The sequence below is a fragment of the Leopardus geoffroyi genome, chromosome C1 (genome assembly GCF_018350155.1).
Source record: "Leopardus geoffroyi isolate Oge1 chromosome C1, O.geoffroyi_Oge1_pat1.0, whole genome shotgun sequence".
Classification (NCBI taxonomy): Eukaryota; Metazoa; Chordata; class Mammalia; order Carnivora; family Felidae; genus Leopardus; species Leopardus geoffroyi.
This window is the reverse complement of record NC_059328.1, coordinates 208179258-208204840: the sequence shown is the minus strand read 5'-3', so window position 1 is coordinate 208204840 and position 25583 is coordinate 208179258. Positions and strand designations below refer to the sequence as shown.

General features: G+C 38.7%; 1 protein-coding gene across 3 annotated transcripts in view; it reads left to right on the top strand.

Moving 5' to 3' along the window:
- CUL3 (cullin 3) overlaps positions 1-25583 on the top strand; it is a 96281-nt gene that overhangs the window by 25891 nt on the left and 44807 nt on the right. For all 3 annotated transcript variants that reach the window (XM_045481467.1, XM_045481466.1, XM_045481468.1), the window contains one exon: positions 16560-16673. In XM_045481467.1, the coding sequence (XP_045337423.1) occupies positions 16560-16673 (114 nt within the window). The remainder of the gene's footprint in view (positions 1-16559; positions 16674-25583) is intronic.

Sequence of the window (25583 nt, the reverse complement as noted above, 5' to 3'; positions counted from 1 at the left end):
AGTTTTTTCTGCCAAATGGGACTTAGGAATGTTACTAACATAATGTGCAAAAGTGTAGTTTGCACGAAAATTGCTATTACCTGTTTGTACGTTGAATTCTCTGACAGGAAGGTGAGAGAATGGTTTAGGGTTCTGTGGGATCAAAGTAACCATCTTCAGTCTCACAGAATGTGTTCCTTTTTGTGGTTCTGAAAGCCTTACTGTGTGGTCTAGTCATCAGGGGTTTTTTTGTTCACTGTGCTTTTAGCAGTTTGCTGAACTGCGTAAGCAGTAACATTTTTTTTTAAAGCAAAGTTATTTCCTACTCAAGTGAACATTTCAGTGCTATGGTATAGGCAGCCAGAACCTATTTTTTTTTTAATGTTGAAGGTTTCAGATGAAATACATTTTTATGGAGAATTGGGGCTGGTTTATCATAGTTGCTAGTGCCCTGGATTTAAGATGAGAATAGTAAACATCTGGGCAATATCTTTGGTAAAGCAGAGTGGCATAAGTAAACTATCAGAGCACATGAATGGAGGAACTTCTTTGAGATGAAAGTAACTGATTATTGGCTCTAGAGGTAATTTCACAAAATTGAAGCTGACATAGAAAAGCTAAATGCTTTTCTCTTACTTGGTTAGTATATTCTTCCTAGGTCTGGAAGAATGGTCCCTTTGAGGAAACTGAGATCCGAAGGAATTCAGTAGATTTCTCTAGACCACAAAGCAAAACTTAGGGTGTGATATGGCTCTTGTGCCTTGCCATAAGAAAAAACTCTGGTCTTATTTTAGAAAATATGAAAACATTTCAGAATTCACAGGGATTGGCTTTTCTTTAACATTTATTTCTAAATAAAATAACTTTAAATTCATGGTTATACTAGAGAAAAAAAGTTCTGCTACTTTCTAATTTTAAGGATTTTTAAATTGTAGATCATTTTGTTAAAGCCTCAAAAATATCCCCATAAGGTTTATCAGTACAGAATTCAGCATTCAAAACTGTATGTTACTTGCTACCTCTGACTTAGGTGTAAAAAATTAGTTGGGATGCATTTGATCCCTGCACACATGGAACAGATTAACAAGTAAACAAATGTTTAGTTATAAAACATAGTGAAGAAAATGGGCTGTGGCGATAAAGAAGAGGGTAACTATGTAGGCCAAGAAGGGGGTCTCTGAGTAAGTAATACTTGTAACGATGTTTAGACTGGGACTTGAAGAGTGAGAAGGTGCTCGTGACAAAAGTGGGTTGAAGAGCATTCCAGGCAAAGGGGATGGCTGTAGAATATTTTTTCTTTACAGGACCAGATAGTCAATATTTTCAACTTCCTGAGCCGTATGTTCTCCGTCGGCAGTCCCTCAGCCCTCTCCTGTTGTAACACCGGAGGAGCAGTAGACCATATGTAATGAATGGATGTGGCAGTTTTCCAGTACAACTTTATTTTAGAAAGACAGCAGGCCATCCTTTGCCAATCCCTGGAATAGAGAAATTGAAAACAAAGCCTGTTGTGAATGGGGAATTAAGTATTGGCAGTGGGGAAGAATGGGACAAGATGAGGTTTGGAGAGAGGCATTGAAACCATGGTGTAAAGGTTTCATACTTAATTATATGTGCATTAGGAAGTCATTCAAGAATTTTAAGCAAGACAGAGACGTGATCTGACGCAGATCTTTAAAATACTACTCTGGTTGCTATGTGGTGACTAAATCAGAGGGCCCAAGAGTTGAAGTGAGCAGAGCAGGAAGGAGTAATCTAGTAATTCAGGTGAGCGATAGTGGTGATTTACATGAGTGTAGTGACATTGGGGATAGAGACATTTCAGATTCAGGATACTTTGAATATAGAAAGATTGTTACCTCTGAATAGATTGTGTAGGGAATGAGGAGGAGGAATCCAAGATGACTTCTAGGTTTTTGGTTCTTGAACAGCAAGGTGTTTCTATTTTTTTCAACATAGGTTTGGGGTAGAAAAAGGAGTTTCCATTTGAATATATTAATCTTAAGATGCCAGTGAAATTGGATACGCAAGTCTAGTTCTCTGAGAAATTTTGACTGGAAATGTAAATTTGGGAATTGTGAGCATGTAGATGCTACATAAAACTTTGGAAGTGGATAAATTCACACAGAAGAAAACGAATGGGGACTTCAGATTTAACCCTGAGGAATTTAAATGTTTCATGTAGATTTAAGGATTGCAATGGAAACTGAAAAATAGCCAGGTACTTTAAGACTCAGCTCTCACCTTAAGTTATAAAATCATTTAATGTCAACATTTATTTAGCAGTTTTGGTTTTCATAATCATTTTGTCTGTGTGTATATGTGTGTGTGTGTGTTTGTGTGTGTGTGTGTGTGTGTGTGTAATGGCTGAAGACTATTTTTTTTAATTAATTTACTTTTTTTTAACATTTATTCATTATTGAGAGAGAGAAACTGAGCATGAGGAGGGGAGGGGCAGAGAGAGGGGGAGACACAGAATCCGAAGCAGACTCCAGGCTCTGAGCCGTCAGCACAGAGCCCGACGCGGGGCTCGAACTCACAAACCGTGAGATCATGACCTGAGCTGAAGTCGGATGCCCAACCGACTGAGCCACCCAGGCGCCCCTAAAGACTACTTTAAATTTCAGTGTAGTGCCAGTCAGTTCTGTTACTTGTGGGCAGGGGTAGGTAAGGTTAGAACCATCCTGTTTTTAATTTTTTTTCCCCTCCTTCAGCTTTATTGAGGTGTAGCTGACAAAATTGTTAAGATATTAATGTGTTTAGAAGATTGCTGTTTGGGATTTAAACTTGACAGAAAGCCTTTAAGCTCATAGTAAAGTAACTGAGGACTTCTTTTTCTTCTTTATCCACTACTGAACACTCCATATTTAATGATAAATAACCTAGAAGTAGCTGCAGTGGAAAAAATACTGGGTAGAAAGAAGGGAGAACTGGGCTTTAGGCCTAATTCTACCACTAACAGTCTTGAACAAATTACTAGACTTTCTCCTGGATTTCGGATTATTAATTTATAAAATGAGATTGGGATTGTTTTTGTTAATAATCTCAATGAGCTTTAAAATTGTATAATGGCTTGTGTGTCTTGATAATTTTGGTTTATTAAGACTTAGGAAGATTATAGTTTTAAAGTTTACCATTGTTCTTTACTGTGCCATAATAAGTATTTAGAATAAAAACATTTTCTTTTTCAAAAATATTTATTTATATTTGGGAAGGAGAGAGAAAAGTCCCAAGCAGGATCCGCACTGTCAGCGCAGAGCCTAACATGAGGCTCGAACTCATAAACCGTGAGATTGTGATCTGAGCCAAAATCAAGAGTTGGACACTTAACCAACTGAGCCACCCGGGCGCCCCTCCCTCCTTTTTAAAATGTTTATTTATTTTTGAGAGAGAAAAACATTTTTAATTGTTTCTTAAAATCAGGGGAGAAACTCTTATTTTAATGTGGCAAAAATTTTATTCTAATTTCGTGATGCTTAATAGTTTCTTAAATTAGCCTTATGCTTAATTTCCTCTCTTTCTCTCAAATTAACTCTGTAGTAAGAATTGAGTAATGTGGGAGCCTCATAAATGAGCTAATTCTTGTGCTTTGAAAGTTTGAACAAAAAAGATACTGACTTTTTAGCTCTACTAGAAACAACTTCTTACTGCTAAAAAGAATATTTATTTAAAGTCTTTCTGTGAGCACTGGGTGTTATATGTAAGTGAGGAGTCACTAAATACTCCTGAAACGAATATTACACTCTATGTTAACTAACTGGAATTTAAATTAGAAAAAGAAAAGAAAAAGAAAAAAAAGAAAAAAGAATTTGTCCTGTAGATATATTTAAATATGTATATAAAGAGTATGCTACTGTTTATTGTAGTATTGTATTTAAATGCCAAAAAGGCTGAAAACTCTCTAAATGTTAACTAATAGACTGTTCAATAAATGGAATTATATCCACACAATGAAAAAAAAATCCATCCATATAACCTGTGTTTTTCAAATAATATCTTACTTTGGAAGGAAGGCAGATTAGTCAGATTAGAGGTTCCTCCCGCTCACTTTTCATTCATTTAGAAAACTACTAAGGACCTCTCATGTGCCAGGCACTCCTCTAATAAGCATTTACGTTATATCAAAGGTCCTTGTCCTTACCTTTGGGGAACTTAAGCTTTGGACTTAAGCACTTGAAAAACTGAAGCTTTGAAGAATAGTTTGAATTTTTAAATGGCTTTCTTGTTTGAGGTTTTTTGTCTTGTTTGTATGTTTGGTAAATTGAAAAGTCTTTCTGTAAAGTAACACACTACTGTTTATTTTTTGTATGTAGGGTTTCCTTTGCTGAAAATGGTATCTCTGGGTAAACTATTCTTTCAATATATTGCTTTTTCTTCCCATTTTTAAAGAGAGAATGAGAAGAGCCAGAATTTTAAATACTGTGTATTCACCAGTAAATTAAAGTGTTTCTGTGAGGGTACTAATTGCATGTGAAAATGAAGTTGGTATTTCCCGGTAAGCTCTGGACTATTTTATAAGTCAGTTATTTATTTATTTATTTATTTATTTATTTATTTATTTATTATTTTTTCAACATTTTTTTTTTTTTTTTTTTTGGGACAGAGAGAGACAGAGCATGAACGGGGGAGGGGCAGAGAGAGAGGGAGACACAGAATCGGAAACAGGCTCCAGGCTCTGAGCCATCAGCCCAGAGCCCGACGCGGGGCTCGAACTCACGGACCGTGAGATCGTGACCTGGCTGAAGTCGGACGCTCAACCGACTGTGCCACCCAGGCGCCCCATAAGTCAGTTATTTAAACAGACTTGACTTTTTATAAGAAAGCTTTTTAGTGCTTTTCTTTGTAGGCAAATGTGGATGAATGTAGGTTTTTTTTTTTAAATGGCATTTATAAAATATAAATACAATGATTGCAGTGAATTATAAGAGGACATTGATAGAAACACTCAGGAATAAGATTTTCCTTAGCAAAGACATTTCATTTCAGAGGCCCACAGATACTGAGTCTCTTGTGTTTCATCTGCCAAAAAAATAATTAAGACACTATGCCTGTCAGCAAGACTCTCCCAATTTTAGTGGAGGTAATCAGATTTGAAGGAGAATTATTTTGCCTGAAGAATTCAGGGCAGAGTAGAAAGAGGAGGTCATTTTCGACGAGCCTTAAATAATTATTAAAGATTCATCGTGTGAACAAAGGCGATATGAGTTCAAAAAGGCAGGTAGGTACGATGAGCACAGTCACGTATGGTCAGTGTAGATGGAATATAAAAGGTGTCTGATGGCATTTTTTGGGAATGAGAGTGTTAAAGTTAGTTGGACTCGTTTTTGAAAAACATGGTAGGGGACTTGGGTTTTATCCTGTGGGTGGTGGGAACCATTGGTTTTCACCTTCTAAAAGAGACTGACCGGAGTGGAGATGGAGTGAAAGATTTAGTAGGCATTCCTTCTTCAGTGCTTCATTGCTGGGCATCTTTCGTTCGCCTGCCATCTTGTCTTGTCCTTTTTTTCTAACTGAAAAGTTGTTGAAGGAAACAATCCATTTCATTGAATATTGCTTGGGGTGATGATGAGGAAGAAGGCTCTGAGCTAGAGGTACAAACCCTTAATGAATATGTTTTGGAAGGGTGGCTTGAATAGGAATAGAGTAATCCCCAAAGAGGAAGAGATTACTGGGGATAGCGTAGGGGACAGAGACCATTAGAGAGTCAGGAAGATAGCAACCATGGGATATGAGGGGAGTAGGAACTTGAGTAGCTACTACTTTAACAGGATTGGCAGAGAAATGATGTTGGGGGAGCGCCAGGCTTAAAGCTTGGCCTAGGTTATTTGGTAAATTCACCCATGTGTTACATATCAGCTATTCCCGCTTAAATTGTTAAGTAGCCTGTAAGCACTGTGAGGGCAGTTACCTACCTTTTCTGCTTTCTTGTCTGGTTGTAATGTCTAGTGATGTTTTTTTTAATTATAAAATAAGCAGACGAGCCAAGGGTAAGACCTGTTTTATTCATCTTCATGTCTCCTTCTCTTTCATATAGTTGGCACTCAGTAATTGTCGATTGAAATGAATCCCTGAGAATACTAGCAGTCAAATGGAAACCATGCTTTATATCCACGAACTGCCAAATTCTGTTTTGTCTTCCACGTGTGCAGTGATACTTACACCTACCCAAGTTAATTGCCGAATCCAAACCCTGTTTAAGCAGAGTGTATTTCACCATTTAAAAGCACAGTGTAATTTCTGGGTTGTATATCTCTCATTTTTTGAGATGGTTCTGCTGGCAGCCAGATCGTGTGATCCTGTGGAACTGTGGACTTTTTTCCTCCACGTTAACTCAAGAAACGAAAAGACTGATTGCCATATTGCCATGCTTTGTATATGTCTTACTACTTACTCTGTAAGTGGCCCTGTTGTTCAAAGTTTATGATAGTGCTATAATGGTTTTTTATGCATATCTTTTGTTTTAACCATTGTGAATGGAATACTCTACAAATGTTAGATAATTCATGTCCTTCTGTGGTACACTTAGGCTCCATTAAGTAAAAAGCTACCAGTTTTCATGGTACTACTTTGTACTCAAAGAGAAATCAGGCTTTTTCTAAGGTGTATTATTTTTTTAAGTTAATACTGTGAATTTATTTTTTAAAAATGAAGCCAAATTTAGACAGTTTGTTACTTAAATATGTAGCAGATATTCTTCATGCATGAAATTAAAAAGTATGTTGTCCTAACTCCCACTCCATGCCCCTACTTTGAGCCTCTCGTGATTCTCCAGTGCTTCCCATCATACTGTACTTTGTATTAAGGTCATATGAATGCTAATGTTAGGCTCCTCTTTTCTCCCTTCCCCCATAGAGACTGTAAAGTGTCTGAATGCATTTTGTATCCCCCATAGTGGCTAGCACCCTGGTTTGTTTGTCGGAAGTAATCATTAAATACTTGAACTGATAGTTCGAAGAAAGATTTTTATGTTACCCTTTTGAGTGAAGAGCTTCGTTTTGACACTTAAAGAGCAAGTGAGGGAATATTGCCACTAGGAATGAGTTTTATGTTAAAATTACAAGTAATGTGCTCTTTGTAAAATGGTTAAACTTTTATTACTAACTACGTATACATTAGTAAAATTACTTCTAGAAAAGTCTTCTGTTGGCAGTCAAGAAACAAGTTTTCCCTGTAGTCACTATCTTACTGTTTGGTCAGTGGTATGATTCCTCTGATCAAGACGGCCACCTTTATTCTAAAAGTTAGTGGAAAAAATGAGAAACAACACTGTCTAGGAAATATTGAAAGGTCAGTGATCTTTAGATCATTCAGGAATTTCTTGTCATTAGTCAATGCTTGGAAAGTGTAAGATCTCTACAAAAGTTAAGATGAGTTCTCCCAACCTTGGTAGAAGTTTGCTTTGAAATACAAAATTCTGAGGTGGTTATATGTATTACGAGAGAGAGCAACGTCTGTTCACCAGCCATATATTGAATACACAAATAATAGGATATTAGCTGCATTACAAGTTCCTCAACCTGTAAAAAAAAAAAAAAGGACACCTTCCAGTTACAGGGAGAAATAACTGTTTTAGAAGAAAGGAAAGCAAGAATCAAGTGGGAATTGAGGCTTAGGAAATAATTGTATAAAGTATTTAAACATATGTATGTTTTATGTTTCATGCTTTCAAAATCTCAAGCACTTGAAAATGCAGATTCTGATTCAGTAGGGCTAACATAGGATCTGAGATTGTGCATTTCTCTCTCTCTCTTTTTTAATGTTTATTTATTTTGAGAGACAGAGCAGAGGAGGGGCAGAGAGAGGGGGAGAGAGAGAATCCCAGGCAGGCTCTGTGCTGTCAGTGACAAGCCTGATGCGGGGCTTGAACTCACGAACCGTGAGATCATGACCTGAGCTGAAACCAAGAGTCGGATACTTAACCGACTGAGCCGCCCAGGCACCCCTGAGATTGTGCATTTCTAATAAGTGCCCAGGTGATGATGATGATGAATCTTGACGATGACAGTGCTCTGTGGACATTTATAGAGTAGCAAGATCAAATATCTGTGCTAATAATATGAATATGTAATACAAGTAACATTTTGATATTCGCAAATGCTTATATGGCATTTACTGTGGGCTGGGCCTTGTTAAAAGCATTATTTGTATATTAACTGATTTTATCCACACAACAGCTCCTTGCAGCAGGTGCTGTTACTGTTCCTCTTTTGTAAAAACTTGATGCACAAAGAAATTAAGTTACTCACGGTCACGTATCTATTAAGTGTTGGATCTGTAATTTGCATCAGGCAGGCATGCTTTCCAGCCTCTGCACTCTGGTGTTGCCACTATTCGCTCTGTGGAACTGTTGCATAAAAATAGCAAAACATAACACTATTTTTAATCTTTTAATTCAGGAATTCTCAGGAGAAAGGGAAGAGCTGTGGAGCTTTTTAAAAACTGTCCGATTAAGAGACATGTCTTCTATACTCCATGGTTTGGCTTCTCTGGAGATCACTCCTGTAGGTAGCCACTTTTATTGCAGGTTTATATCACATCACCCTGGTGTGGTTGAAAGGTTTTTGAGATCTTCAAGAATAACTCTTTAATGACATTCCTTGGAAAAATAGGGTTTCCCTAACTGGTAAAATTTGTAAAGTGACAAGCCCTCAAATCATGTGTGCGGGACTCTGAAAAAGTTCAGATGTTGTTAAGTGGGAACTTAAACGCTATTTTGTGATCATGTAAATGTTGCACACTTACGTAAATAGTTCAGTCAGATGAGATAAGCAATATTTGTTTTAGAATTTAGAGCCAGAGAGGTACTTTTTAGCAGGTCCTGTGGCTCTCAGGTTTTTTTTTCTTTTCCAAACAGTGGGAAGCCCCACTTTTAAAATCATACAAAACCAATATAAATCATATTTGCTCAGTGAAGTGGAGCCTGCCCTGCAGTGGTACTAAGACATCTTAGTGGAGCAGGATGTGAATGCCATTGTTCTTGTCAACCCCACTGATACAAAAGGTGAGAGGAGCTCTAGACCAGATAGGTTAAGTAACTTATTCACAGTCCTAGTTACTAACTTCCCTGGAAAGTTGTTTTCAAATACTAATTTGATTGTTTTAACTCTTGGGTGACTGTTAAAATCTGGCAGATTTCTAGGAGGTTACAGCTTTTAAAGTTAGAGTTTCTCTGTGATATTTTTAGAATGTTCTTTGTGTAATTAGCATGTGCTCCATGACCCATTTTGTGTTTCTAATACACAATGTGTATTTCAGTGCAAGGTAGTGCTAAATACAATTTTCCGTACTTCAGAGATTTGTCTGTATTTGAAATTGTCCTGCATTTTGAGACTTTTAAGAAGGAAGTCATTCATTTTCAGTAGTTCATATCATCGTTAATGATATGGCTCAGTTCTAGTTTCAGCGGACTTCACAGCCAAAATCTTTATAATTAGTGTTAGCTGATGAATTTCTTCGTGTCACCTAAATATTTAATTAGGATTGGCTGGCTTGGATTTTGCCCAGACATTGAAACTTATAGAGGGTGAAAACATCTTAATGAATGATTTAATTTGTGTGTGTGTGCACCCGCCCCCCTCCCCCGCCGGGTACTAGTGCTGTTAGAGGGTGGGGGGAACTGTGAGATCATTAATGTCCTTTGATTCTCCAACCAGCCAAGAGTTGCTGGCCCAGGGTTGGCCTCCTTGTCAATCCATGAAGGTATTTGGTTAAGAAAACTCAAGGCAAAGACTGGGAGTTTAGAGGTCTTGCTCATGCCTGCTGGCCTCTCCTGTCATCCTCCTTTCCATCCTTCTCTTCCTTTTGCCAGTAATTTGATTGATTTGAGAATGTGTTTCCTGCAACTTGGACATTAATTTATCAGTGAACAGATTTTATCACAATGGTGAAAAATAAACATTTTCTTTTGACTTAGTAATTCCACTTTAATCTTTGCTAAGGATATAATTAAAAGGACAGGAAAAGCTATGTTCACAGAAATGAAGAATGTAGTATGCCAACATGAATTATTCCAGAGTCATTCATAGGTTTACACTCTCAAAATAATAATTCTTTCATTGTTTGGCATTCAAGTTGGATTTTTTTTTTTTTTTTAAGAGATGATTTTTTATTTTTATTTTAGAGAGAGCATGCTAGTGGGGGAGAGGGGCAGAGGGAGAGAGAGAATCCTAAGCAGGCCCATGCTCAGCACAGAGCCCAGCATTGGGCTCGATACCATGACCCTGGGCTGAAATCAAGAGTCGGATACTCAACTGACTGAGCCACCCAGGCACCTCTCAAGTTAGTTTTAAAAATAAGCATTGTGGGGGCGCCTGGGTGGCTCAGTCGGTTGGGCGTCTGACTTCAGCTCAGGTCACGATCTCGCGGTTCATGAGTTCGAGCCCCGCGTCGGGCTCTGGGCTGTTGGCTCGGAGCCTGGAGCCTGCTTCTGATTCTGTGTCTCCCTCTCTCTCTGCCCCTCCCCCATTCATGCTCTGTCTCTCTCTGTCCCAAAAATAAATAAACGTTTAAAAAAAAAAAAATAAGCATTGTGGCATCATAGCTTATGTTTATGATATATAATAATAAAATGGTCTAACTTGAGAATCATAATTGTTGCAAGTTCTTAAAAAGCCAATATCAATAAAAGTAGCCTTTTATTTTTATGTATAGTTTTATGAATTTTAGCCCATGTATAGATTCATGTAAATGCTGTCATGATCAGTACAGAACATTTCTTCACCCCAAACACTCCTATTCATTTATATTCACATCGTCCTCCCACCCCAGTACCTGGCAACCACTGATCTGTTTCGTCATTATAGTTTTGTTTATCATGTAAATGGAACAACACAGTCTATAACCTTTTGAGACCAATGTCTTTCATTCAACATAATTATTTTGAGATTGAACCAAGGTGTTGTATGTATCAGTAGTTTGTTCCTTTTCGTTGCTGAATGGTATATCCTATTGTATGAATGTACCACAGTTTACATATCCATTTACGTGTTGTATGTAGTGTTTTATGATTATGAAGAGAGCTGTTGTAAACATGCACATATAGATTTTGTGTGAAGAGAAGTTTTCATTTCTCAAGAATAAATATCTAGGAGTGGGATTGCTGAGTCATATGGCAAGTGAATATTTAACTTCATAAGATACTGCCAAACTGTTTTCCTGTCAGGCTGTACCATTTTGTATTCCCGCTAGCAATGTATATAAGAAGAGTTCTAGTTGCTTGGCATCTTTGCAAATACTTGGTATTGTTAATATATTTTGCTTTAGCCATTATCGTAATGGGTGTGTAGTGGTATCTCATGTTTAAAAGTTTCATTTCCTTAATGGCCAGTGTTGTCGGACATCTCTTTTCACGTGCAAAGTTGCTTTATATAACGTCTTTGGTGAAGTGTCTATTCAGGTCTTTTGCCCATTTCTTAATTGTTTGCTTTCTTTACAGAGTTGTAAGAGTTCTTCTCTCCCTGTGTATCTCTATATAGAGAGAGACGTGAGAGATTTATTCTGGATACAAATTATTTGGTATTTTCTCCCATTCTGTAGCTTGTTTACTGTTTAAACAGTCTTCAGAACAGAAGTTTTTAATTTTGATGAAGTTCAGTTTATTATTTTTTTAAATCACTTTTAGGTTCATAGCAGAATTAAGAAGAAGGTGCAGACATTTTGTGTATTTCCCACTGTCTCCCCCACTATCAGCATCTCATACCAGAGTGGTACATTTGTTACAATGATTAACCCACAGTGACTTATCATTATCACCCAGGTTCCATATTTTATATTAGAGGTCACTCTTGGTGTTGTACATTCTGTGGATTTAAGTGAATGTATAATGAAATGTATCCACTATTGTAGTGCCATACGGAATAGTTTCACTCTCCTAAAAATCCTCCGTGCTCTGCCTGTTCATCTCTCCCTCCACCCTAATGCCCACTGATCTTTCTATTGTCTCCTTAGTTTTGCCTTTTCCAGAATGTCATGTAGTTGGAATGATACCGTTAGATAGCCTTTTCAGATTGTGTTCTTGCACTTGATAATATGCATTTAAGGTGCCTCCATCTCTTTTCATGGCTTTAATGCCTCATTTCTTTTTAGTACTGAAGAATATTCTATTGTTTGGATGCACCACAGTTTATTGTTTCACCTACTGAAGGACATTTTGATGGCTTCCAAGTTTTGGACTTTATGAATAAAGCTACTGTAAACATCTGAATGTGGGATTTTGTGTGGACATAAATTGTTAACTCCTTTGGTACTTCTACCAAGGAGCATCATGGCTGGATCGTATGATTGGAGTACATGTAATTTTGTAAGAAATTGCCAGACCTGTGTATCATTTTGCATTCCCACCAGTAATGAGTAGAAGAGCTTGTTCACTACATCCACCTCAGCATTTAGTGTAGTCAGTGTTTTGGATTTTGGCCATTCTAATAGATGCGTAAAGGATGTCCCATTGTTGTTTTAATTTGCAATTTCCTTCTTTTTTTTAAGATTTTATTTTTAAGTAATCTCTGGGGCTTGAACACACAACCCCAAGATCAAGAGTCTCACTCTCCACCAACTGAGCCAGCCAGATGGCCCCTCAACTTGCAATTTCTTAATCAGAGATTGAATATCTCTCAGTATGCCATCTGGTTATCTTTTTGGTGAGGTGGCCAGGTCTTTTGCCAGTATTTTAGATCGGGTTCTCTTGTTGAGTCTTATGAATTCTTTGTATATTTTGTATAATAGTCCTTTGCCAGATAGGCCTTTTGCAGATATTTTCTCCCAGTATGTGTCTTGTCATCTCATTCTCTTCAGCAAAATCTGTTGCTCTTCAAGTGATTCTAATTCTCTGTCAGGTTTGTGATCTGCTGCTCTCGACTGCTGTCTGTATCTTGCTTTTTGCAAGGCCAAGGGCTATGAACAGCCATCAGGTTTCAACTGCTCATTTTAGCCTTGTCAGCTGGTCCCATCGTACTCTCTGTTTTCATGACTTTGTTACTTGTTTTTCCTTGTCTCACACTTCAAATTCCAGGTCTTCATCTGGACGACCTTCATGTAGCTTTTCTTACATAACATTGTTGCACATACCTGAGCTGCAGATCCACTTTGGACTGGACCACCTCTACGGCAGGCTTCCTTCCTGCTTGCCTTCGCTGGTGCAAAAACCAGTGCAGGGGTGTGTCAGGGAGCGAGACGAACAGTGTTAATTCACACACAGACTGACCCCACTTTTTATTTAAAATTTTCTGTATTCTGTTAACGATTTGTAAAATAAGGGTTAAGTCTTTTTTTCCCCATTTAATGTGTTTTTTGACTTATGTACAAACATACCTTCTTTTAAGAACCCCATTTTAATCTTCATGAAGGTTGAATTTTCATCCCCTTCCTCCTTTTTATGGTATGTATTTGAACAAATACTTGCTCACTCTTCATGTCTCAGAGTAGAAAAACATTTTTCTGAGGCAGCGTTAGAGGAAGAATTTTTTGCTCACAGAGTGATCTGAATAAGAGGAGAATGCAGCAAGTGTATCTAAGGCATTTATTTTATGTCTTCCAGTCACATATCTGTATTTGTGTGTGCATAGTCATTCAAAAATAAAGGGGCGCCTGGGTGGCGCAGTCGGTTAAGCGTCCGACTTCAGCCAGGTCACGATCTCGCGGTCCGTGAGTTCGAGCCCCGCGTCAGGCTCTGGGCTGACGGCTCGGAGCCTGGAGCCTGCTTCCGATTCTGTGTCTCCCTCTCTCTCTGCCCCTCCCCCATTCATGCTCTGTCTCTCTCTGTCCCAAAAATAAATAAACGTTGAAAAAAAAAAATTAAAAAAATAAATAAATAAAATAAATGTAAGAGTATGTCTGAAAAACAGATCTTCTGGGACACCTCTTAGAACTCCCATGTCCTGTTATAAAAGCTAATTGTGAATGTATTTAATACCGCCAAACTTTACACTTAAAAATTAAGCTGGTAGAGTTTACATCATGTGGAAGTGATGAATCATTTCTGCTTATGTCATTGGCCAAAGCAGATCCATGGCCACATCTCACTTCAACAGTAGACAGACAAATGAAATATAACAAAATTAACTTAATAGCAGATATTTTCTGCTAAGTAAAATTCATTGTTACTGATATGTCAGGATAAATTTTTGAAGTATGCAAATAAAGCAGTTTTATAATTTATGACACACTGTGCTCATTGATCACATTTTTCATTTTGTTGAAAGGCAGCAAGAAATACGAATATTACTTAAGTACTTGGTATGTTTTATTTTAAAGTGTATATAAGTTAGTGATTTTAGGAAACATCTTTTTTTAAATAACCTTAAAATTTTTAATTGGCAAGTTTTTCATTCATCTAACAGATACACCAAGCACATTTTTGCATTCCAAAATTAGGGTGACGTTAATACAGTTTAAGTGTAACTTGATTTTATAACAAAGGGTCATACCAAAGTTCATTTAAGTCCTTAAGAATAATTAATTGCTAGATATTCTGATGTTTGGAATACAGACATTTTATTTTTGTCATATAGTACGATTTCTCTGGCATTGTCATGATTTTAATTTAATTACTACTCGAAATTTAGTGTTTCAGTGAACGAATATGAAGCTTGGTGAAAAATTTTATAAATAGGTGTATTTTCATTTTGTAGTTTTTCTACCGTTAGCTACCTTGGGAATTTGCATCTGACAAGTGGTAAACTTAATGAGTTGAAATAAATGATACATTACCCACTTTACAAAAATGTGTTTATTTAACACAGTACTGTCTACGAACCTACATGAGTGTTTATCACTTTTGATATATATAGTCCAAATATTGATGGGTGATATGTGTTGAAGTCAAGGCACTTAGTCTTATGAAGAAAAGATTATATATAAAATAAAATTCTAAATTACGTCGTATAGGCTAGTGGTTTTCATAAGACACGTAGAGTAGAACAGACATACTGTCTCCTCACTAAAACCTCTTAATGACCATTTTTCCTCTAACATAGAAGAAAAGATAGATACATTTTTCTCAGTTTGAACTTATTTTGTCGTGTGTTGGGAATAGTGTGTTACGTGTATTTTTTTTCAGTCTTTGGTACTTCCAACCACTTGCTTATACTTGTTTATACTAGTGCTAACACACAATGACATTTTATTTACTGTTTATAATTCAAGTTGATAGATCTCTGTATATGTCAACACACGTATGAAATCATTTCTCACAGACCACCATGACTTCAGATTCTCCCCAACCTAAAAATGTTTAACCGCTACTGCAGATGTTTGGGGATAGAACATGTCTGCTGACACTGGAGTTGGGAGTTGAGCTAGACCACAGAGGGCTGGTTGGGTTTGCATGATTGACAGGTTGGCAGTGTGGTCCCAAAGTGTTGTAGGAACTTAGAGAACAGGCATACTGCTTCTTCATGATAAAAGCTAGAACCAGAGTCTGCATTCTTTTTTCTAGTCCGCAGTCTTCCCATTGGACTGATCACACGGCAGGAAATAGCAGTGGTCCGGAACCTCTTACTAGAGAAGGTGGCAGTATGCTTGTAGACTGTGGGAAGGAATTCTTGACGGCTGAGTTGTCTTAGCAAGATTGCATTAGGACGGCATTTCAGACTCCGGGCAACTTGATGTGCAAAGGCAGATACCCTGAAAAAGCTTACGGTGTTGTAGGTGGATCATGGTGTTCAAGGGCATGGTGAATGAAGTAAAGGGTCGTACAGATGCCAGGCACTGTGAGGTGTGGGAGGCACACAGAGAAGTCAGAATCCGTGCTGCCGTCGTTCTTACGTTTTAGTGAGAGCGACGGTAAACTGATAAATATGTGACAGAGTAGGTAGTGACAAGTACTGTGAGGAAAAATTTAGGGTTAAGAGTGGAGATAGAGGCTGTTGTTTGAAATAGGGCGGTCGGGGAAGACCTCTGTGTGGAGGTTAAACTTGAGCAGAAAGAAGTGAGGGCGTGAGCTCTGAAGCCTGCAGAAGAAAGGGCAGAGCACGGTTGCTGTGTGCAGCTCCGTTGTAGCTGGAGCACACTACGTTAATAGTTGATGCTCATTCAGTGTTCAGAGTGCCAAGCACTGTTCTAAGTGTGTTGCTGCTATTTCACATATAAGGAAACTGAAGCACAGAGTTGAAATAACTTAACACAAGGTGACACAGCTAGTCAGGGAGCTGGGATTTGAGCCCGGGTAGTTTGACTCCAAAGTCAGCATTCTCAACCATTCTATAAAGATGGGGAAAGGGAGGCGTCGTAGGAAATTTAGTTGGAGCAGTAGCCTGGGGCCAGTTATGTGGGGCCCTGTAGTTCCTTACGAGTATTTAGCATTTTATTCTTACTGTGATGTTAAGTTGTTGGAGGGTTGAGAAATGCCCAGGAGGTGGCTTTCTGATTCTGGAGGTCAGGAGATGGGTCTGGACTACACGACACATTTGTTAATTGTCTGTATAGAGGTAATATTAGAGCTTAAAATAATTCCACTGGTCTAATATGTGTTTCTTTGATTGAAAATGGGAGATTTCCACCTTGTTTTATTGAACAGATATGTGCATGTATACGTACAAGAGCGTGTAGGCGTGTCAACAAACTGTAATGAACTCTTCTGTCAATAGGTGCGAGAAGATGTACTAAATTCATTGAATAACAACTTTCTTCAAACGCTAAATCAAGCTTGGAATGATCATCAAACAGCTATGGTGATGATTAGAGACATACTAATGTATATGGTAAGTAGAGCTTTTTTGTTTTTCCTTTAGAAGTTAGCCATTTCAAAACACGGTGTCTTTCTGTCACATTTAGTTGGATGCTACAGGTCAGTGTGGAATGTGTTGTTGTTTTAAATAAACCATATTTCCTTTGCAAGGACCTACCTTAGCTTGTGTGAACTAAAATCTTACTTGTTTATATTTAATGATTAGAATGGAAAACTGAAAGAGAAAGATTTAATTTTGTTTTCTCAGTATCTAGCACATTGTGTTTCAAAATGGAAAATACTGAAAACCTTACTGACATCTCTTTTTGAGTAACTGGTTGAATGCGAGCAGACAGATGAAAGCTGAGTATTCTCTTACAAGTTTTTAAAACTTAATGTCCTTACATCTTCAGTGATGAGGATGTCGTTTTATACAAATATTTTTGTAATAAGTGCACTCTAATAGCTGCTGACTTCGTAGTAAATCTTTGCTGTATATATGTTACTCAGATATACATTCCATTTTTTATCTGTTGCGACTGTTTTATGTTTTTATGAGTCAAGAAAAATATCTTGTTCAGCAAGACAATTTGGAAAACATTGACTTGAGCTGTTTAATAACTTTCAAAGAGATTAAACAACCAAGTTTTTTCTTACCTTGGTGTGTTCATGGTAGGGAGCTGCATTCATCAAGCTTAATTATTGTGTCACCGCAGAATGATCAAGTCTGATGACTTTTCTTGTTGCTTTAGTGTTTATATTTGGGAATTGGACATAAGATTTTCTTCTCAGGTTTTACTCTGCTTTTCAAATTTTTATTTTCAGCTTCTTTAGTTTGATTTTAGTTATAGTGGTGAGAGCATGGCCTAGTTTCTTTCACTTGATAGAGTAAAGTGATGGTTGGAAAGAAGTTCCCACGAGAGCAAACAGCCGTGAAGTGTTTTGTTCTGTGCAGAGTCCAGTCAGGCCTGTGAGCCCTGGTTTCCTGGGGCTCCGTGGCAAGACGGGCAGGGAAAGGCCACTTCACTTTTCAGGGCTTTGCTAAAAGGTATAACGTATCATTTAGCCTTTCTGAGCCTCATTTTCCTCTTCAGGATATAGATTCATCTTGTGCTGACAGTTTGAGGTAAATGACATCACCTGTGAAAACATCCATCATACTGCCTGGGATGTAAATGTGAAACAAGTTAGCTTGTACTGCATAGTCTCATTAAGTTCTGGATTTGAGGAGTCTTTAAATTTTAACACAAACACTAAGCTAGAAAACCACTTGTAATTTCATGGTCCATTACTCTATTGATAAAAGAATATTTTAATATTATACACACCCTCCACTCTGACATAATATTATTTTAAAAACTTCTGTTTTCTTTCAGTTCCCTTTTGGGGTAGGGGGGAGCGGGGAGAGGGTTCCCAAGTGAAATCTCAAGACTGAATCCTATTATGTGACCATAGTCCAGAAACTAGTTTATTCCTCAGCTTCCTCATTTATGAAACGAGCATACTGTTGTACTCACCGGGTAGGGTAGCCACGAGGCTAGAAGGTGCCATTCATGCATAGCACTTACAGCACCTGGACCGTAGCGTCATGTGCTCCGTCACAATTTACTAGGATTAGTATTTCTTGTCCCTTCTTCTTTCATCAGACCCGTCTGATAGTGCCTCAACCCTGGTTAAACCCAGCAAGCTCCCTTTCCTGGGCCTCTGCTGGAGGAAACCCCACACGAGGTGGATCAGTGCCACTGTCTGTCCTTTGTCACGGACCTCCAGTTGACCCTTCACACTGTCCAGCGGTCGTCTTGTCCCTCCACTTCTCCTCAGACGTTCAGCTCTCCTGCTGGCCTCCTCACTCTTGATAAATAAATGATCTTGCCTTCCACCTCCCAGGGGAAAGAGCAGGAAGCATCGGGTAGAACCTGTGTTCGGTTCTTACCATTCTACCTACAGTTTTGTCTGTATTTTCTCCCCTTTTGTGTTTTTTTCTTTCCCTCCTGTTTTAATGGAGGGCAGTGTCTCCTCTCCTGTTAAAGGCCAGTGTTCCTCCTGTGCTAAGGATCACATTCCTTTCTACCTTGTCAAAAACCTAAAGTATTTTCAGGGCTCTGCCTTTTTACTGAGTCTTACTCATCAGCATGAGACATGTTCAGGCCACTCACATCCTCAAAATAAAATTCTACTAAATTTTCTGTTGGACTCCTGCACTGCCTCTCAGGGTCTCCATTGCCATCCACAGCCAAGTGTCTCGTAAGAAATGTCGCCACTTGCTGTCTCCCTTCTCTCATCTTTCATCACTCTGGGTATGTTCCAGTTCCACCTGCTTCCTCAACTGTGCTGTTCCGTCTTGCTCTTACTAGAATCACCAGGTCTGCACATCTCTGAAGGCAGAGATCACTGTGAATACTACTCTTGCAGCGGCCTTTGGCACAGATGGCTACTCTTTCTTCCTCTCGTGTGCTGGGTCCTTAATTCGGTGACCTAGCACTCCTTTGGTGTGCCTCCTACCTTTCTGTTTCTTTTCAAGTACTTACTCTTCTTTCTCATCAGCCCTTTAAATGGAGGCCTTCTTGGGGTGTAGTAACCCAGACTTTTCCTCCTCCTGGCATACCTCGTTTGCTACCATAGCTTCAGTTAGTGCCTCTGTGCACATGATTCCCACATTTTATCTCTAGCCTCGTTCTGTGAGATTGAGATTTGGTACATTCGTTTGTCAAGTTGATGGTTGCCTTTGTATTTGTTGTCGGAGAGCTACTGCAAAATAGGCATTTTCAAATGAACCTGTTGATCATTCCATTTTCTATGCCAGAAACCTGGGAATTATTCTTGTCAGTATCTTCCCCGTTCTCTCTACTTCATGGATTTCTACAATCTGCAGTTTTTCCACTTTCCTCACTACCCAGGATGAAAGCACCTTCGTTTCTCTCTCGGAGTATTCAGTAACTAGTCTTAGAACATTCACTGTGTCCTTTGCTATTTTCTTTTCCGTATTGCTCTTGGAGTTATTATCTGAAAGCCACATATCAAGTTACTGCCCTGCTGAAATTTGTGTGGCTCATCTTGAAATTTTCACATATGTCTTCTGTCTGGAAATGTTTCCAGAATGTTTCCTCTCTTTACGTGATTTGCTCCTACTTATCCTTTTAAGTCTTAGCTTCAATTTCTGGGCAGCTTTCCCTGAGCTGTGCTGTGTACTGCCCACCGACTGCAGTTGTCTCACCGTACCCGGTGCTGTTCCTTTGCGGCATTTGTCATAATCATGATTAACTGTTTAGGGCCTCATTTCTCTGCCAGACCAAACTTTTTTTTTTTTTTTTTTTTTTTTTTAATGTTTATTTACTTTTGAGAGAGAGAGCACGGGCAAGCAGGGGGAGGGGCAGAACATAGTGGGGAGAGAGAATCCCATGCTGTCAGCTCAGAGCCCGACTTGGGGCTTGATCCCATGAACCGTGAGATCATAACCTGAGCCCAAATCAAGAGTCGAATGCTCAGCCGACTGAGCCATCCAGGTGCCCATGCCAGACTGAATTTTAGGAGGAGGGGCCAGTGTCCCCGACACGCAGCACATCTCTTGGAACAAACCAGGCATTCACATGTAGTTTAAATAAGTTCACACAGATTGGTTTTTAACAGATTATAGGTACACTTTTGCAAAATGCTTTTTAAAAATATGCTGCTGTCGATTTGGAAAGAAATTAAAGTATTGATAAGATATCTTCACATCCTACAAAATAGAATTCTTTCATTTTCATAGACTTCATTCTCTTTGTTTTGTCTTTTTATGTTTAGTGTCTGAGCTTATTAAATAAGTGGTTTTTAAGATTAAGGTAATGTTTATACACTGAAATGTGCAGAACTGGCGTGTATGAATTATTTTTGACAAACATGCATTTATGTAACCCAATACTTTGGTTAAGTAGAAATGCTTTTAATTTTCCAAAAATACAAAGATTTTTTTTTTTTTCTGTTGATGTTTACATTATTTTCCTTGAAGATTTTTACCCTCATTCCAGACTTCTCAGGCGACTACCTGCTAGATAGTGCATATACCTGAAGTATACTGACTGTACCGTCATGGACCTTAGACACATATTTTCTTCCTATGAATACTGGCTCTAACTGGTGGAATTTGAGATCTCAGGCTCAGAAAGGGAGGAGAGAAGATGCTTCACTGTCTACCCACCCTACCACCTACTTACAGCTGGCTGACTTTTACTCTTAACAAGGAGGTGTCTGGATATAAAATGTCATGCTGCAGACTGGATGTGTAGATACTATGGGACACACTGACTCTGGAAAATGGAATCACTGGTTACATGGAGGCAGCCACTGGTCACAGTTTGTTTCATGTAACTTTGTTGTTTGGCAGGTGCAGTGTTTCAAAAAGAAAAATGTACATGTCTCTAAATGTACATGACTTCTGGTTTCTGCCACTCCACCCCTTCCTAGTGTCTGAAACTTGCCATGTTGAACTTGTAAGATTGGTTTGAGGCTGCTTGGTAAAAGTTTCATTGTCAGTTTTCATTGTTTAAAAGATGAGTGATTGGGGAAAGAGTTGAGCATGTTATGGAGAAAATCTGTCCTAGTTCTGTAATCATTTTGTGAATATAAACCATAAGTATATATTACTACTCAGTTGATTTTTCTTTTTAAACTATAAAAATGAATGTCATAAGAAGGGAAAGTAAATACACGGATGGTATTCTGTAGGCTGCTTTTGAGCAGTTAGAGTTAATGCCAAAGGAAATAGAAAAGCATTTCCTATTGTGATATATAGGGTTACTGGAAGGTTAATAGAGAAATTTTCTGCATAAAACTCTATGGTGAAATTATTTGCATGCTTTTACTTGAATTTGTCCATATTTCCAGTCATTTTCACAAATAGAGCTATGGTAGTAGTGCAGGTTTTCCTGAAAGGTTAGATCGAGGCTGTAAATTCATAGGCATAGGGAGAGAGTTCACCCTGGAAAGGAGGGTGTCACTGCTTCTTTAAGCTGTTTATTTGGAAAGTCGCTAAGGATGAGTAAAGAGATCAAGCAAAATGTAGCCGCAACTTTGTGAAGAGAGAAGCTGAGGAACTTCTGATGCTCTTAGTCTCCTTAGTAAAGTAGAAGGTGGGACCATTGGCTTAGGGTAACTGAAGTATATGAGGTGTTAAAGGTCAAGTGGTAGGCCGAGTAACCTGCCCTCCCCTCCCCCCCCCCCCCCCCCGCCCCGATATGCCCATGACTGGTATCTGGAACTTAGGGATTGTTACGTTATAGGGCAGAAGGAACTTTGTAAATGTGACTAGATTAAGGATCTTGAGGTGAGGAGATTGTCCTAAGTTACCCCAGTGGGCCCAGTGGAATCACAGGGTCATTACAAAAGGAGGGTCAGTAGGTGACAGAGGTGATGTGATGACTGAGGCAGGGATTAGAGCGATGTGCTCTGAAGATGGAGGAGGGGCTACAGCTAAGGAATACAGGTAACCACTAGAAGCTGAAAAAGGCAAGGAACTGGGCTCCCCCTCAGATCCTCTAAAAGGAACCAGCCCTGCTGACATCTTGACTTTAGTCCAGGGAAACTAATTTTAGTCTTAACTCTGGAACCATGAGAAAGTAAGCAAGCTACCAAATTTATGGTCATTTATTCAGCAGTAATAGGAATCTCACACAAGGACAAAGTTTGGAATATCCCCTGTGCTGGGATCTGCCATCTGTAAATAAATGGGTCATCTGTAGTTGTGAGGGGATAATTTAGTTGAGTTGGCACAATGTTTGCATAGTGGAGGCGGTCAGCAGAGTTTGTACTTTTTCCAGGTATACTTGACAGTTTCAGACAAGAATGTTCAAAATAAGGAATACGTACTGATGGAATTAGCCTTATCGGGTATGGGGGAGAATTCTAAGGGTAGTAGCATTATTGAAATGGTTGATTGTGGGTCTGTGGTGTTTAATAAGTAGGCAACTGAATCATAAGATCCTAGAAAATAGAAGTATTAGCTATTAGGGATCAGTAAACCTGGAGACCTAGTGAGAGTGAGGAGCAGGTTCCTTTCAGGGTAACAGAGTAGGAAAGGTAGGAGGAAAAAGAAGATCTTTAGCACCAGAGATATTTGGTGTCTTGTTAATGATGAGGCTCAGCGTTTACCCATATCAACATATGGGTGAAGGGAATAAAATAAGGTGGGGGGTGAAAATTTAGGCACCCGTAGAGTGTGTCAGATTGGTCATTATTGTCAGTGTTGGAGTTACCAATGACAATAGGTGGCAGGGAACCGACTTGAGAGAAGTAAGTAAGCTGTTTGCTGAAGCTACCACGGATTTATGTGTTTTGGGAGGTCAGATGATAGAATGAGAATATGGAGATGATGGAATTTGTGTTCATGTATTTTCTGCTAGGTTCTAATGCTTTAGGTCCAAAAAACATTTCTTCTTTACGATATTCTAGATTGCACATTTAGAGAAGTTTGAAAATAGCTATATTCTGGAAGAGCACAGGTTGCTTATGAGTCTTTTGGCACCTTCTCTGCCTTTAAAATGACATCTTAAGTTCAAAATAATAGGAAATAGGATCCAGTGGCTTTGAGATTATTGAGCTTCACACCTGTTCAGTATTTTTTCTGACCCAGGAAAGACACATTTTACCCATATGTACTGTAGTTTTCACATTTGCAACTGACAATATAAATACTGAGGCATCCTTTTCTGGTTAGATTACAATCCAAGTACCAGGCCTTTGTGTTATAAGAAAAAAAAAAAAACAAAACAAAAAACCAGGGCATCATCATAAATACTGTAAAGGTCAAGAGTGTTATGCTTGGTAATTAGGATTTCTTCCTTGCCTTCCATCTCAGTTCCTGTTTCTAACAAATTAATAGACTCATAAACGCCTTGATTACCATGCCCTGTGAACTGTTTTCTGTGTTTATGCAGTGGTGATGTAGCAGTGCATGACGTTGACTTTAGGGAGGCGAGTATTTATTCAGCATAAAGTGGTGCAGTCAGAAATACAGCACATATTTCTTGAGGTAGTAAAGGAAATTAAACCTTTTTTTTTTTTTTTTTTTTTTAAGAGAGAGGGAGAGCGCGAGCCGGGAGAGGGCTAGGCGTGGGAAGAGAGACTGAGACTGAGACTGAGGGAGAAGTAGGCTCCATGCTCAGCATGAGCCCAACGCAGGGCTTGATCACACCACACGACCACGCGATCATGACCTGAGCTGATATCAAGAGTTGGATGCTTAACTGAGCCACCGAGGCTCCCTGGAAATGAAACTTTTGTTCATAAAGGGGACTGCTTCCATATTTTGTGTGTGTGGGTCCAGGAAATTTGGAGAACTGGAGAAAAATATTTAATGATGAATTAAGAGGTCCTCCACTTCCTATGTTGTTCCTATGTTGTCAGTTCCTGTGTTGTCATTGTTTGCCTAAGTTATTTAACTTCTCTGGGTAAAACTCTTGTTTCCTTATTTGTAAGTAAAATAGATTTGTTGCGTAAGAACTCTGGTTTTTATCTTTTTGGGATTTTAGACCCCTTGGAAGAATGGTCAAGAGTCATGGACCGTCTACTAAAAGTAGACATCTGTGCATCTGCACACCACACAACATACACTTTTATATACGGTTTCAAGTGGTTTATGGGTTCCTTGTGGCCTGTCTATGGGCCTGTCTATGGGTGGAGGATGTGTTGGTTAGATCATTTTTAAGTTTTCAAGTTCTTTGGACTCTGAAGGTGTTTTTAATACCATTAAAATTTTTACTAATGTTTATTCACTTTCTGAGAGAGAGAGAGAGAGAAAGAGAGCACGTAAGTAGGGGAGGGACAGGGAGAGGGAGGGAGACATAATCTGAAGCAGGCTCCAGGCTCTGAGCTGTCAGCACAGAGTCCATTGTGGGGCTCAAACCCATGAACTGTGAGATCATGACCGGAGCCACAATCAGATGCTGAACCAACAGAGCCACCCAGGTGCCCCTATACTATTTTAAAACCGAAAGTGAACAGCTACCTGTGTTGTCTGTAATGAAGGAAAAAACAGGAGGTGTGAGAAGAGAAGTATTAAGTTGATGACAGTTTCTTTAGGAACTCTTAAAGTGGGTTGATGAAGCCTTGGTTGGCTAGGAGTCTCCCCAGTACTGTTCCTTATACTAGCACATAACACTTTCAAAGCCCTTAGCGTGTGCCAGGCACTGTTTTAAGCATATTTAAATATATTTCATTTAATCCTTAAAATACCTTTTGATTGTTGTTTTTAAGCAGTAGTTTGGGAAAGCAATAAAATTTTTATTTTTTTATTAAGAAAATTTGCATTTTTAATTTCTTTTAAAAAGTAAAAAATATTTTGGGGCACCTGGCTGGCTCAGTTGGTTAAGCGTCCAACTTCAGCTCAGGTTATGATCTCACAGTTCATGAGTGCCAGCCCCACATCGGGCTCTGTGCTGACAGCTTGGAGCCTGGATCCTGCTTCAGATTCTGTGTCTCCCTGTCTCTCTGCCCCTCCCCACTCGCACTCTGCCTCTCTCTCTCTCTCTCTCTCTCAAAAATAAATAAAGATTTAAAAAAATTATAAAAAAGTAAAAATATTTTTCTGAATATGTAACACATACTATTTACTACATGGCTGTCTCCCTGTGCTAAATGTTTTAAATACCTGACCTTGCAGGTGTTATTATACTCTCCAATTCACGAATGAATAAACCAAAGTTAGAGAGATTAACTAACCTGCCAAGATCACACAGTTAACTATGTTACTGGAATTGTGAATCCAGGTCTTTTTTGAGTCAAAAGCCCATGGTCTTTACCACTTGTGTGTACTACCTCAGTGCAAAATTAAGTATATTAACTCTGCTTAACAGAATTTATGATTATTTACCCAGGGTTGAGCTAACATGCATTCACCTTTGTGCTTATGAGGATAAATTCATTCGTTCACCAAGTATGCAGCAAGTGTGTATTATGTATTAAGCATTGC